The sequence below is a fragment of the Magnolia sinica genome, chromosome 15, assembly GCF_029962835.1.
Source record: "Magnolia sinica isolate HGM2019 chromosome 15, MsV1, whole genome shotgun sequence".
Taxonomy (NCBI): domain Eukaryota; kingdom Viridiplantae; phylum Streptophyta; class Magnoliopsida; order Magnoliales; family Magnoliaceae; genus Magnolia; species Magnolia sinica.
Window position 1 is genome coordinate 68,398,500 of NC_080587.1, and position 15,737 is coordinate 68,414,236.

General features: G+C 41.0%; 1 protein-coding gene across 1 annotated transcript; it reads right to left on the reverse strand.

The window, feature by feature from the left end:
• Nucleotides 1-3,294: 3,294 nt before the first annotated feature.
• Nucleotides 3,295-10,516, reverse strand: LOC131227268 (PHD finger protein PERSISTENT TAPETAL CELL 1). The gene is made up of 3 exons (XM_058223031.1): nt 9,661-10,516; nt 8,264-8,570; nt 3,295-5,058 (listed from the first exon to the last, which is right to left on the reverse strand). Exons 1-3 carry the CDS (start codon nt 10,070-10,072, stop codon nt 3,690-3,692), a joined length of 2,088 nt encoding a protein of 695 aa, XP_058079014.1. The 5' UTR covers nt 10,073-10,516; the 3' UTR covers nt 3,295-3,689.
• Nucleotides 10,517-15,737: the final 5,221 nt, after the last annotated feature.

Here is a 15,737-nt window from a genome sequence, read left to right on the forward strand (position 1 = left end):
GAACACTGTGTTGTGCCTTATAGATCCCTCATCTTTACAAGAATGATTGATTTTTTCATAAGTGAACTCCCCACTATTGTTTGTCATTAATACTTTCAACTTTCACCCTAAATATTTTTCTATCGTCGCCTTCCATGGTTTAAATTTGGTGAAAATCTCTAATTTATTTTTTAAAAAATAAACCTATACCTTTCTGAAATAGTTATAACTGAACGAAATAAACTATGATAACCATCCACTAGAAACTACGGGCGACATCTCCCAAAAATCATAATGCACATAATATAGAACTCTCTTACAAACATGTTTTCCATACTTAAAAGATAACCTTGGCTGTTTACCATATATATAATGCTTGAATGTACTAAAATTAATGTTTTAAAAATTAGGATCAGACAATAATCAAAATGAACCTTCATGCCTCGCTCGCTCATGTGGCCTAGGCGTGCATGCCACATATGTACATATATGAAATTCGTTATAGATATTGCAACTCCACCCGATGAAGTGTTTCCGATCAACCTGTAAATGTTACAATTTTTTTGTACTTTCATAACTACAAGCCCCCCCTTTGAAACCATAAAGACATGATCGAAACAGATGAATTTGCACCCAAGTGTCTCGACTGCACCTAAAGGTGTTAGACTCTTCCTCAACTCAGGAAAATGTCTTATATTGGTCAAGATACGTTCCATGCCATCAAACATCTTGATGCGCACCGATCCAACATTAACCACGCTACCAACATTGCATTGCCCATAAACACCCGACCAACATTGCACTCACTGTAACTGGTGAACTAACTCCTATGAGGGGCCATGCATCTGATATGAAGCTCTCTTATCCAAAATCTATTCATTATTGAAATACCCGAATTTTGTTGCGGTCAATATGTCACTACCACTCATCTCTTTACTAGATTCAACAATGTTGGCCTCTTTGGAAGAACCCTCGGATTTCTCATTCTTAGACTTAAAATTTTGATAACCTTCTTCATGTGTCATGTCATGCCATAATTTTAATACTTTAGCTTGCTTTTGCCCTTGCCCTTAGATTTGGATCTCGATCACAAAGATCTATTATCCTGCTAAGAGTTTCACTCCCTTGTAACTAGTGCATTTGTAGAAACACTTACATCACTGCTTTTATTTCTTATCACCTTCAACTGAAGAGCTGAGATAATGGTCTCAACGTTAATGATCATCTTATCATTGCACAAAGATTTTATTAATGACTCATAGGTACGATTCTGAAATAGAATTCAACATAATACATATTTGATCTTCATTCTTCATTACCTCATCCACATTCAACAATTTGTAAACAAGCCTATTGAATTTACTAATATGAATCTCAACATCAGCCCCCTCGGTTATCTTTAGATTGAACAACTGTAGCTTCAGATACAAATAATTTTCAAGTAACTTCTTCGTATAAATGTTCTTTGATTTTGCCCATGTATCACCCGCAGTCTTCTCTCTCATAATATTGTAGACGACCTCATCCATTAGACGCAATTAGCTTGAGATATTGGCCTTTTGATCTAACTATTCCATTCTTCTTCTTTTATAGTTTTTGGTTGCTTTTCAAGGGGTGCATCTTCCAATCCTTGCTGAACTAAAAGACCATTCATCTTCAACTTCAATAGTTCAAAATTGTTTTTCCTGAAATACTTATCTACATCGAATTTCATGTTAGATGCTATAGATATTTTGCCTTCAGATTCGATTTGCTTTGTTAGCTCTTATACCACTTGTTGGGACTCGCGAAAGCATATAAAGAGGAATCAAATAAGGTAATCACAATCGCATAAGCAAATCTAACAGAGAACACTATCAATTTACATGGTAAAACACTTGTGGGAACAAACCATGACACAAAGAGATAATGCACTATGAATAACAAAGTTACAAGACATGGAACCTTATTGATTCGAAGCCCCAAGAGAATAGCCTCAGCCTTTTCTCTCTCTCAAACCCTCTCAAACCCTTAAGTATATCTAACATTATCCCTAATTCTGTTTACAGTCATATATTTAAATAAAAATAAAAATAAAAATATAAACAAATTTTACAAAACTATGCAACCTGTTGACGGGTCAAAACACTTCAATCGGTCGGGTTGACCTATCGACCAAAGTTTTGTTGAAAACTCCAAAATCTGTCCAAAGAATTTTACCAAAAAATTGAAATAAAATTATTTCTATAACTTTCGACGGTAAACTAGACTGCCGACTGGCCGATGGCCCTAGTTTCAGCATAGATTTGATGCATCTGATTTTCAACCCATATAAAATCAGGTGGAGTTAGGCTAGAGGCTTGGCCAGGCTAGGTTACAATGACTTGAGTCCAAGCGTAAACCAAACTTGATCAGGTCATGCATGCAAGGCCCAAGGACGGTGCATGGACCAAGCTATGCCATATGCTTGCCCCAAAGTAGGTTCCGGCTCGTTGGGTCATTGCCACCCATAATTCCAATCAGCGAAAAATGTTTCCCACAGTAGCATCAGCTACGTCGACGTCTCCAGGAGAAGAGATGAAGAGGGTTCTATTTCTAATGGGGTCGAGAGCTGTAGAGACGATTCTGTCTTTCAGGACTGAGCTATTTTCGCACCAAGGCATTTGAAAGAGTTTGACAGGGCCATATGGACGATCCAGATTGATGATCGAGCTGTCCACATGTCTAATAGTTGTGATTTTGCTACAATATGCTGTTGAAATGAGCTGCGCTGATTCATTTCCCTTCTCTAAAGTCAATTTAACTCAGTCCAATTTAACTTGGTCATCCAATGGGGCCCACATTCTAAGACGGTACGATGATTTGAACCGTCTATATTCTCTAATTACTTCCATAAATAAGCTTTCTCCTATAATCACACTTCCATGATGGTCCTCACCTTTGATTTTTAGACTTGAATTGGAGCCATTGAAAATTTTTCTTTTCAATGTTCTAATTCATCTACAGATAATGATGGTCACCATCATCCCCTCAGCACAATTTTCTTGTAGTGGCTCATTTAGCATAGAGTCCACAAAATGAACGGTTCCGATCATAGGATCACTTGGCACTTGGGCTCTTGTGGGCAGTGACAGATGCTGGATACTCCGCCGCAACAGAGGTAAAGGAACTCACGTCACTTGGGGTGCGTTTGGTTGCACCGAATATCATGAAATTTCATCATATTTTGCACCATATTAGACTGGCTAATCATGAAATATCGTGACATTTCATGATACTTGGCGCAACCAAACGCACCCTTACGCATAAAAGACTAAGATATGGAATTATTATGTTTCTTAACTGTATAACAACCAAACCACATCATCCTACATACACAAGCGTCATCTTAGTAAACTACTCATAAGGAAATATAGAGATCTGCTAATCCCAGATGCGTGGATAAGGCAGCACATGGGTGCTAGATCCAATCCGTCCATCAAGTGGGGCCCACCATGTAAATGCCCAGACTTAAAAAAATCAGTTTTGTAGAAGATCAGGTAAGGCACGGCTTCTTCTAAGCCATCCATCAATTTCCAAGACAGATATGTGTGATGAGTTAGCCAGCCCGATTTTCGGGCCCACCTGGTGGGGCCAAGTTGATGGGCGGCTTGTATCCTGCACACGTATACGTTTTTCACACATGTGGCGCAGCTGTGCATGTGTGGGATTAGCAAATCTCAGGATTTCCACTAGAGAAGAGGAGGGGTGATAAATATGTTATGTTCACATTGGCTACACACAAAGATCTGTGGACCGTCGTCCGAAGCTCGAACACACCGTCTGTGCTGCCAAACCTCGCAAATATCACACGATATCATCCGTTCACCATCATCTTCCTTGGCCCCACAAAGGCAATCAACGGTCCAATTATCGTTCCTACCTTCATAGATTCCCCCACTAATCACATTCTCCGCATTCCTCCCTCTAATCACAAGACTGCTACCCGATTCAATTAGGCCATAGATCAAATCTGTATCGCTGCTACCATCGAATTCCACGATCGACTGTGCGACGAAACTCCTCAAACACCAATAGACATCTCTAAAGCTCCGCTCCACTTCGATCTTTAGCTCTTGAATCGTCGCGTGGGCTGGCAAGATGACTAGTTCGTGCGGTGGAAAAACCTTTCTCTCATCTTCCATCTCTTGCTCGCTTCGCAACGAGACGGTGCACAAGATATTAAGTGTCTCTCCGCCCCAGCCCACTTCAATTTTTCTTGGTAATTCACCTCTATAGTCTTTGATAAAGTGCTTTGTGTCGAGTACTATCCTTACGGCAGCGGGGACCGCTGCAAGAATCCCTGCCGTTGATCTTTGATCCTTGAGAATGTACTTGTATAAGTAGTACATGTCCTTCATGAGTTGCACTCTTGTAACATGGAAGCGCGCCACCTTTGTTTTCGAATCGGTTAGCCATAAACCTTCATGGTTAGGAAATGGATTAGAGATGTCTTCCAAGCAATACTCTAGAACTTTGGTCACTGGATTCACAGCGCGGCGGACAATGTGATTCCCTACAATATGGTTTCCAAGTGATTTGAGCACGAAATCGAGCAACCCCGTGTCGCCGATGTACATGCGGGCCGCATCCCTGACCTCTTGCCGCGACACCCACTTGAAATCCGTCTTCCTTAGAGCTTCGACGATGACCCAAATGGCCATCTCTACTCGCTTGGAGGACCATCTGCAGGCCGTCTCGGTCATGATCCCGCGATGATCAGCCACAATTGGACTCTCTAGACGGATGTGGCTGCACAATTCGAGCATGTAAGCGAACAAGTGGCCTAGTGTTTGCATGGAGTGGCCTGACATTGTTTGGTATCGAGCTACGACGGCCGAGATCTGTCGAGTTGGGTCAGTGACATGATGAGTGAGCAAGCTCAATGGCGCGGATCGGAGCATTTGGATGGCCTTTTGGTACATTTGGTGAGTGACACCATAGCTTCCACGGCCGAACCGGTAGCCCCAACGGCCGAACCATGGCTCGCCGTAGGCCACACCATGGATCAACCTTAGTTCCATGATTTTCTTCTTTGCAATGTCTGTTACACTCACCTTCCTACACAAAATTTCATATAAATTGCATTCAGCTGTATGAGCATGTATCTAAAACGATGCCGGATCCATTGTAAAGCTTTTATAGGTTGAGCTTAACCTACAACACTGTGCCTGGGGCCCACCATGACGTTCTCATCACATCCAATCCGTCCATCATGTGTACCCCTCATGTTCTCTTTTGAGTCCAAAATTCAGGCTGATTCAAAACTCAAGAGGGCCACACCATATAAAACATGTGTACAACCTTTAAAATCATGTGGCGTGGCCCACTTGAGCTTTAGAATGGTATGATTTTTGGGGTGTCCAGCCATCCTGATGCAGGGCGTTTTCACTGTGGACTGGATGGCATGTACAAAACACGGTGGGCCCACACACAATCTAGAAAGTTTTTAATGGTGGGCATCCCCATCCCAACCGTTCCTTGGCATGGCCCAACTGAGTTTTAGATCTGTCTGATTATTTAGAACCAACGCGAAACATGAGAAGGCACACATTATGGATGGATTGGATGTAATGTGCGCCTTCCAGTAGGGCCCACAAATTTTAGGTTAAGCTTACAGAGCTTTGCAGTGGATCTTTCCTCATAATGATTGCACACATGATCTTGAGGCACCCATCACCACCGTAGATGCTGCCAGAGACCTGATCAGCTACACTACATTGTGGATGGGTCATGATCCACGAATCACATCAATCAGATAATCCTAACCACCCAAGGTTTCCTATTAGTGAGATTTTTTGTGGTCCCTTAAAGGCTTAATCATGTGTTATCTTACTCCATTTGAAAGCAATACATTCAATTGATGACATTTATGAACCATGTCCAATCAATGGTAAGGTCCACCCGTTGGACGGTCTCGATTGGCTGACAATATTATCATAAGGTCATTTGGATGTTTCTAAAATTTTAAGTTGTAAACGCTTTACATTTTTAAATGTAAATTGTTTTTGACCTTTGAGTGTTAGCGCTTTAAAAGATTATTTATTTGGCTAACTTTCAAGTATTTACAATATATAAATTAAGTATTCGCACTATTGAGAGTGTGAGATTATAAGTTTTTTTAAAATTTGAAATTCACATAAAAAGGACTTGATTTTTTTAAGCATGAGAAATGCATCAAAATACATATGCATATATTAATTGAATGGATTGGGAGTCCTAAAGCTATCATAGTAGAGGCCACACATAATTTGGAAGGGTTAAAATGTTGGGTGTCCCATCCCGAATGCTCTATCTTGCATGGCCCATATGATGACCAACCAAGCTGCTTTCATAAGGAATTTGGATTCTTTGCTTGCCACAAGTAGAAAAACTTTATATGTTGCCATTTAATTATACCACGTCATCACACATTGCATTTAATGTAGCAGTGTCGATAATGTTAGTGATAAGATGGACCAACCACGATGCAGGAAAGTATGATTTTTCTGCCTGTGTCAAGTAGAGAATCTGAATATTCTTTTGCAGGGCCGTAGGAGAGCATTAAGGAAAGCACATAATTGATATGCTGGGCATTCTTTTTAGCCCTAAAGACATTGTTTCTAATTTGAAGTATAGCTCAAAATAAATAAATAAATAAAAATAGTGTTTACCTATAAACCCTTTGATTTTGATTTTATGGTATCCAAATGGCCCCTGCATGTAAGGTGCCCTTACGGCTAAGATGGTCCATGCACCAGAAATCTCTGACAGGGAAGAATCGTAACCCTCCAATAGGTGGTCAACAAATAGTCGGTTAAGAGACAAAATACAACAACCGTTCACACTCAACCAAGAAAAGGCCAAACGTTATACAACGACTGCATTTCAATTTAAGAGAGTTTCCGTGCATTTGCCATCTACCACATCAATGTTGAGATCATTGAACCTCGAGAGAGTTTCCGTGCATTTCGTGGCCCCACTTATACAAAATGAAAATTCGAAGAGTACTACCTTTGGGCCAGCATCCCTCAGTCCTCCTTTCAATAGGAAAAAGACTTGGTTCGGAACACCGATGTCTAACTTCTATAAAATGTTAATTTTATCACCGTCCAATTATGATCACACTGCAACGTGAAGTGGGCCCCATTTTCTATGACATCTTATGAACAAGTAGAGCTAGCCCTGCTACCATCACCATCCATCATATCGACGGTCTCTAAGATCATTGTAGTTGTGCAACTGGGCCTGGTGGGTCCAATGGCCTTTTAGGCCATGTCAATGTCTGACTAGCTTCAGACCGGCAAGCTGGGTCCAGGTCTATCTTTCGTAGCCCACAAAAGCAATGGACCGTCGGCCAAGCAATGGACCGTTGGCCTTTTTCTTGTAGTGGGTCTGGGCTGGGTTCAGTCCTGGTGTTAGATAATGGGCCAGATACCGCAGTGCAGGGCATGTATTTGCTGATGCACATAATTCCCCACATGTGGAGCCAATGGTTCAGTGATCTAAACCGTTGATCAGATAGCCCTCAACATGTATAACAAAACCCACATATTGAATAGTTAGGAATAAGGACCACCGGATCAGAGCGGCTTCCAAGAGATAAGCACGAAGTTCCTGCACCGGGATGCTAGGTTGGTCTCACCGCTATGTTTTTGAGAAATCTACTCCGTCCATCTGTTTTTTCGGATCATTTTAGGACAAGAGACCAAATATCAGGTGTATCCAAAACTCAAGGAGTCCGTACGAGAGGAAACAGTGGGGATTTAGTGACCACCGTTGAAAGTTTAGTATGGCAACAAAAGTTTCATATCAGGCAAGTTTTATGTGTTTTCACTTTATCCTAGTTGGAATGACCTTATAAACGGTATGGATGGAATATAAACATCAAGGTGGATCCCAGGAAGGTTTCAACGGTAGAGAACTCTTTCCCTAGTTTCCCTTTTTGTATGGCCCCCTTGATTTTTGGGCCCACCTTATTTTTGGTCTCTTGCCCTAAAATGATCCGACAAAACAGATGGACCGAGTGGATTTTTCACAAACATCACGGTAGGTCCCACTTAGCATACCAGCGTAGGAAATTCCTGCGTTTGGCAGGAAATCCGCGTCCAGAGATAAAAACATTTCAAGTAGTGGTCCACCATACGGACTGGCTATTTAAACTCATCAGGACCTTATATTTTTGCAAGATGATCGCATGGATAAGATCATCTGATTAGTGACCAAAACGAGTTGTATGTACTATAGCATGCACTTCGTGCCAAGCAATCAAGAAATGTCTCATTACCTTACACGTAAGCCTGTGCATATTCGGTCCCAGAAGTCCATGATCAGATGGCCAGGAATGAACTCCGAGCCCCCCTCGATGCCGTTCACACAAAGCAAGTGACCGAAACCATTGGAGTGAATCACACCATGCATCAGGTGACCTTGTACATCCACCAAATTCGGCTTCATCGTGGCCGTTGATTCTGTCGCCTCATGGCAGTTTACGCCGTCTGAGCACACCTTCGATGATGTTGCCGCTGGAGCAGTTTCCTTTGAAGGCAGCACAAAGTGAAATCTCCTATTGCAGATCATATGGTGACCCCAACCTACCAAAACAAATCCCCTCCTCACATAATCAAATCATTTATAATCAAAGGCTTGGATGAGTCTAGTGTGACTGTCCGAGTTAACTCGGCCAGTTGGGTGTGGCCCTGATCGTGGGGCCCACCTTGATGGAAGTATTGTATATCCACACCATCCATCCGTTTTGAAAGATCATTTTAGGGCGTAAGCCGAAAAATTAAGCAGATCAAAATCTCAGGTGGACCATACCATAGGAAACAGTGGTGATTGAACCTCCACCATTAAAAACTTCCTAATGCCCACCGTAATGTTTATTTCCCATCCAACCTGTTGATAAGGTCACAGAAACCTGGATGAAGGAAAAAAAAAACAAATATTGGATTGATCTAAAACTTTTGTGGCCCACAGGAAGATTTTAATGATCAATCACCACTGTTTACTATGGTGTGGTCCACTTTATATTTGAATCTGCGTAAATTTTCTTTTCATCCCCTGAAATGAGCTGGAAAACGGATGGACGGTGTGGATATACAATACATACATCAAAGTGGGCCCCCTGGTCAGGGCCGCACCTAATCCGCTGATCGGTGGGGCCTTTTGTAGCCTGGGTTAGCCCAAGAATAAGGTTGGGTCCCCTCAAGTAGTGGGCCACAATAATAAGTTGATGGAGATCATGGGAAATTTTCTAACCGCCCATTTCTCTGTATAACCTTCCTTGATAGGCATCCACACCACAACTTGTGTTGCATACCATCCACCTTGTGCAGGATATCGTCTACATGAAATTCGTAGGCCCCACCATGAAAATCACCCTTATGGGGTAGGGCCTGTATGTTGAGTCAGATCATCGGTTGTCCATTAATTCCAACAGTGTGGACCATCAAATGAACAGACCAGTCTAATTTTTTTGAGCCAGGTGATCTTCATGGTGGGGACCACCATGTAGGTTAGCTGTTCTCTATGTGATTTTTGCCGAATTTCTCTTTACATGAACTTTAAATTGGGTTGGTATTGATGAAACCATTAGGTTGGCCCACCTATCCAGGTGGGGTCCACAAATGCAACAACCGTTTGATCAATCCAAAATTCATCCACCCACACATTGAATTTTACCTACACATCGACAGTGGCCACAATGCCGATTGATGGACGTCTCGATTGGCTCTTCAACGATGAACAACGACACATGGACCGTCGGATGGTGATGGACCTCAAGCCGGAACGACCAACATTGCATCCCATTGATCAAACCTCTCTCGGTGCGCCCGAATTCAAGAAGGGCCCAGATGTTCTGTCGGAATGGGCCATCGAAATCGATCGGATGGCCAGGATCGCAGAAGGTCTTGAATGTAAAGACCCTATCACCCCTCTTCCTCTTCTTGCACCCTCCGGTCCCGACGTTCATATGCATGTTTGTGGCCCACCCAAGAATGCCGATCAGCCGTTGGATGTGTAGTTGGGCCCACCAAGTAAAAGCCCAACCATGGCTATCATAGTTATATAAGGAGAAGGGACGGTAATCCATGCATGGGCCAGTTCACACACTTAGTGCCTGGAAATAAAATTGGAGGGAACCAAAAGTACCAGAGAGTATTCAAAAGGGGTAGAGGGGCTCTTGCTATAAGCATGATATGTTTGAAAAATAGGAGTGTTAAATGGGGCTGTAGAATGATGGGCTGGATTTTGAAGTAAATTAATGCAACCATGCTTTGTTCATGTGAAATCTAACAGTTGGGAGTGCACATCGGTCTCGTTCGATCAAATGGGGGCCATCGGATCATGCCGGCTCCGATCTCTTCTCGAGCAATTGTATTTTGAAGTTAAAATGGTAGACAAAAACGCATCTTTTCTTGGCTAAATAATCTGTGAGCTAGGGGTTAGTTTATCAAATGGAAGCTTCCTTGTATGATTTTCTTCGTTTTCTTTTTGTGTTTACTTGGAAAATTTCTAAGTGCCATCAAGGAAGAACACGTTGGACTGTATAGGCCCAGGATGGGATGGGCCTCAGTAGGGCTGAAAGCCGGGCGGGTTAGGTCTGGTTGGTGCTCAACCCTAGCCCAACCCAAGGTTCCTATACCTCAACCCTAACCCAACCCAACCTTGGGTTGGGAATTCTCAACCCAAGCCCAACCCAAGCGGGCTCGTCGGGTGGATGCATGCTAATATTTTCGTTATTACACTAGTCTATTATATTTCAACACATGTCTTATTTTTTGTGTAGTTATTTATCGTAAAGAACTTTATTTATTTATTTATTTTTTCTAAAATATAGGACAACTACTCCTTTAAAAGCCATGTTGTGTAGCACACAATCTATTTGGGAGAGAGAAATCCGGTATATCTTGTTAGCTTGAGTCATCGGAAATGACGTGGACCAATAAGACCTGACGGTATTGGAATTTCCTGTGCCTTCAACACAGACGATCCACACTCAATTATAATTTATAAATAACTTATATATTGATCGGGTTCGGGTTGGGTCAGGCAACCCAAGACCTCAACCCGAACCTGACCCAAGTTTTATAAGGTTGGTGTTTGTATAGCCCAAGCCCGAGATTGGATACGATACATCCTGCCCGAGCCCAACTCAATGTCGTGTTGGTCAGGTTGAACCCGCCTAACTTTCAGCCCTAGGCCTTAGTAGTAGGCAGTTCCTCAATGATCAACGGTCGGCCAGATGTACCCAACCCAAATGGGTCAGGGTCCCATTTACTGGATCCATTAAGGAACTGGGTCCGATTTGGGTCCACCTTTTAATTGGTCTAGTTGGGTTTGGATCAACACTAGGGGATCTGGGTTGGGTCTATGAGAGCTTCCCATGAGATCAAGCTCCATGAACTCCACCATGACGTATGACTAACATTCATCCCATCAATCAGATGTACCCTTTCATGGTGAGCCATTGGCCTAAAAATCAAGTTAATCCCTGGTGTAGGTGGTCCACACTATAGATAATGGTTGAGAGCGGGTGTCTGCCTATTAAAACCTTCTTGATTGTATATAGGCCAGTGAGGTGTGGTTTAGACATTCAGCCCATTGATTGTGTGTCGGGTCACACCAAATTTCAAGCCATTCCAAAACTCAGGTGGGCCCCACCAAGTGCTTTTAGATGTTTAAATCATGATTTTCCAAAGTTTCATATAGTATGGCCTACCTGAGTTCTGGATACACTCTTAATGAGAAAAAATTTCCTCTTAGATACAAAGACTCGGTAGGGGACCAGAACCTGGCAAAAGCCAAACCTTTTTAGCCCGGGTATGGGTACTATGGGACCCAACCCAAACCCAATCCCTTTTTACAGTCCTATATTTGTCACGTAGCACCAGTTTAGCCCATTTCTTTGGCCTGCCTAAAAATAACCATTGGCCCAGATTACAGGCTTTTATGGGCCCAATCAGGGTTCGGGGGTTGCCAAGTGATCCAAACCATTCCTGTAGTGGATCCCATCACAGGTGGTCCATATGGAAAAATTATCTGGGATTGATGATCCTATCATACTGATATATGTTGGCCTTCTAGATGGAAGGCCTGGATGACAATATAGTGGATCGACTGGAAGGGGAAGCCCCTTGGTGTTTACTAGCGAAAGAAAAACTGGTCAAAGTAGTAAACCGCCCAAAACAATAAGGTTTTGCTAGGAAGGTCCCTCCTTAGAGCCCCACCCATCATGATCCAGACCGTTTATCTACCAGGTCTCCCACTATATGAACCTCATGACAATAGTCTCAATGATCAAAGATCCACTGTGATATACAACCAGAGCTGGATTTGATGACTTATTGCGTAACTGAAGTTACCGTAGGATTTATGTAGCTGACCCAATTAATTAAGAAAAACTTTAGAAGAAGAATAAGGAAAAAATGACGGCTAGCATGGAAAGACATTTTAGTCTGTCACACTATAAAAGTTTTAGGTGGGCCATACAATCTTATAGATTAGGATACAAATTGCGTGGTTACGGGACTAACTAAAACATGCTGTGCACAAATCATAGACTTGAGATTCTCTTGCATGAAATGTCAAATTTACTTTTTTGAAGACCAGTGCACAATAAATATTTATGATAACTTAGTAGTTTGAGGTTCCATCATGCGTGCCAAAAATTATTGGCACTTAGTTTATTTTTGGTCATATGTGGTGTTTGCGGGTGTGCCAAAACCGATTGTGCAGCTCGATTCAAATCGAACAACTTTGACCCTAAGCACCAAGATAGGCAGATATGTCAAATAAGATCGTATATGACCGAGACCAGAGAAGATCAGTCGCCTATTTAGCCACTCGCACAAGATTGTTACAAGATGATCAGGCGACTGTCGGAGGGTGGGGTTCTTCCTCCGAATATGGGTTGTACTTTGCTTTCCATATGAAAGGACTTTTGGTATACTGGGTAATAAGAGATAATCACACATGAAAGGAATACTTACAATTGACTAAAGGGTGAGACTGCAAGAAGCCTCTCTGAATGAAGAATTAAATGTATTGAAACAGAAATATTTCAACGTAAGAGCGTAGACTTGGATTATAACTAAAGATTACCGTTAAAGATTATCGTTATTCTTAAGATAAAGCTAAAGCTATGATAAGGAAAGATAAATGGATTGATTTGTTTAGTTGGTGTGAGACGATTTGTTCTGTTGATTTTCGATTTTATTTATAAGCTTCCCTCCTATGCAGATACTCTACATTTGTTTCTATTCTTTACTTCAGCCGTTCTGACAACTGAATCATTGCTACGTCGGTCTTTTAAATTATTCCACTTCTTTGTATTCTTCTAACCGTTTCTCTTCTCTCAACTTATTTCTATCCCTTGAACTTTTCGGCCGTGCCCTATCATCAGATGATGTGTATTATAAATCCAATTGTGCTTATGTAAACAGTGCTCCAAATACCTCTAAAGGTCTTTCTGTATGTTATATCCTCTTTGTGCAACAACACATGTCATTCCCTGATTGGCTATTTCAGGAAATGCCAAAAATAACTAGGGTACAACAATATCTAGTCTTGATTGGTTAATTTTACAAGGTCCTAGACAAGTGATGGTCTACTTTTAGATTTAGATTCAAGCCATGTGCTAGAGAAGATAGTTCAATCAAGTGGGCAAGGATGATCTACTTAACAAGTGATGCAGTCTATATTGGTTGTTTCCATGATGAGTAAGTGGACCACATAAAGGGGTCAATGTGATAAACAATCTTCGGATGGTCTATGAGCGGATAATGCGATGGGAATTCGACAAGGCCTTAAAAAGAGGAAATTATACAAGTAGTGTTGGGAGAAGAGGTCATTTCTCAACCACACACAACAATATCGAAATAAAAAGTAAGTAAACCATAATATAGAGATTTACATGATTTCCTTTCGATACATTCATGGGTTCACACTGATCCAATATACTCAAAGGAAAATAAAAAAGAAGAAAAGAAACAACAACTCTCAATATAATAATAACTCTCTTTCTCTCTCACAAAGATATAATATATATTACCGAAAATGAATTAAGGTTTATGTTAAACTCTACATAAAATTATTAAATTATCTTTTAGGCTGGGGCTATGCTTCAGAACCCTCAAGTAAAGAGGCGCTTCTCCAAGTAAGCTCAACATAGAGCTTGAGCCACAAAAGTGCTGATTGCATGAACGACACATTTCTAATGATCATGATAAGTGGCTCAATAAGACTTGATGACTTTCCTTCAATGCATATGTTGGTGTTGATTGATGTCTTAAATCTGTAAATCAGCAGGGTTGTTGATGACAGCTTGATTCCATTGAGCAAACTTTGATGCCATCAGAAAAATCTAAAAAATTCATGTTTTATTGCTGGAACGATTTGGTGTTTAGTTCAATGACATCGAAGGGGTTTGATGCCATCGACAGTCTGTTGAAGCCATTGAAGTGTCATTAACGGTGCCATTGAATGATTGCACAGAATCACATAAGTGCAGATTTATTTTCTATTTCAATTGTGATTCGCATGAAAGCTATATATATGGGTGTAATTGGGAATATGGTGTATCTCATAACTTTCTAATTTATTTCAAAGGGTTTTAAAGGCTTATAAGGGTGATTTGAGGTTTGTTTGGATCAGATAATCTCTATCTCTTATAATTTTCTACTTTCATAGTGCATTACTATTGCTTTGTGCTATGACTTTTTTCCCGCAAGGGTTTTTCCACATTAAAAATGGATTGTTTGTGTTTAAACTTGATTGTGCAATTGGAGTACTTTACTTGATTTATCTATGTATGCTTCTGCAGTCTCCCAACAGGTGGTATCAGAGCTTAACATTAGGGTGTATATTGAATTTAAAAGCATAGTATCAATGACTTATAATCTTAAGTTTGATGTTGAGAAATATTCTACGAAAAATAATTTTAAACTATAGAAGGTTAAGACGAACGATCTCCTAGATCAGTAAGGATTGGATGATGAACATCCATGATAAATGATGATTGGAATAAGATGAATAAGAATGTGAGAACCTCTATCCAATTGCACTTAACAGATTAGGTCCTCTGCAATGTTATGAGAGAGAAAATTGTAACAAGTACATGAGTGAAATTAGAAGACATCTACGTGGAGAAATCTCTTGAGAATCGCCTATACTTGAAGCTTCAGTTGTTATATCTGAAGATGACAGATGAGACTGATGTTGAGGCCCATAATATTAGTAACTTTAACAAGTTAATTTTTAAATTTCTAGATGTGGAAGAAACGATGAAAGATGAGGATCGGGCATGCATCTTGTTAAATTCTTTCCTGGCTTCGTATAAGTCATTGAATGACTCGTTGTGCACCAGTAGATCGACCATTAGTGTTGATACCGTTATCTCATCACTTCAAGGAAAAGTGATGATGAAGAAAAGAGGTGATGTGGGCGCCTCTATTGATACATTGGTTACAAGGGGATGGAATTCTGAGCGGGACAATGGGCCTTCTCAATCGAGGTTTAAATCCAAGGGCAAGGGAAAATGTAAGTTGAAGTGCTAAAATTGTGGGATGTCTAGGCACATGAAGAAGGATTGCAAGGTATTTATGGGTAATAATAACACATATAACGTATGAGTGTTAGATTGAAGCGCATCAAGATATTTGATGACATGGTGCGTACCTTAACTGAGGTAAGACGCGTTCCTGGTATGAGGAAAATCTTGATTCTCTTGGAGCACTCAAGATGCTTAGATGTAGATT

Coding starts and splice junctions, on each gene's coding strand:
- LOC131227268 (XM_058223031.1), bottom strand. CDS start 10,072: ATGGATTACCGTCCCTTCTCCTTATATAACTATGATAGCCATGGTTGG. Junction 8,571..9,660: donor TGGCCACTGTCGATGTGTAG/GTAAAATTCAAT, acceptor TTGTTTTGGTAG/GTTGGGGTCACCATATGATC. Junction 5,059..8,263: donor TGCACAGGCTTACGTGTAAG/GTAATGAGACAT, acceptor AATTTTGTGTAG/GAAGGTGAGTGTAACAGACA.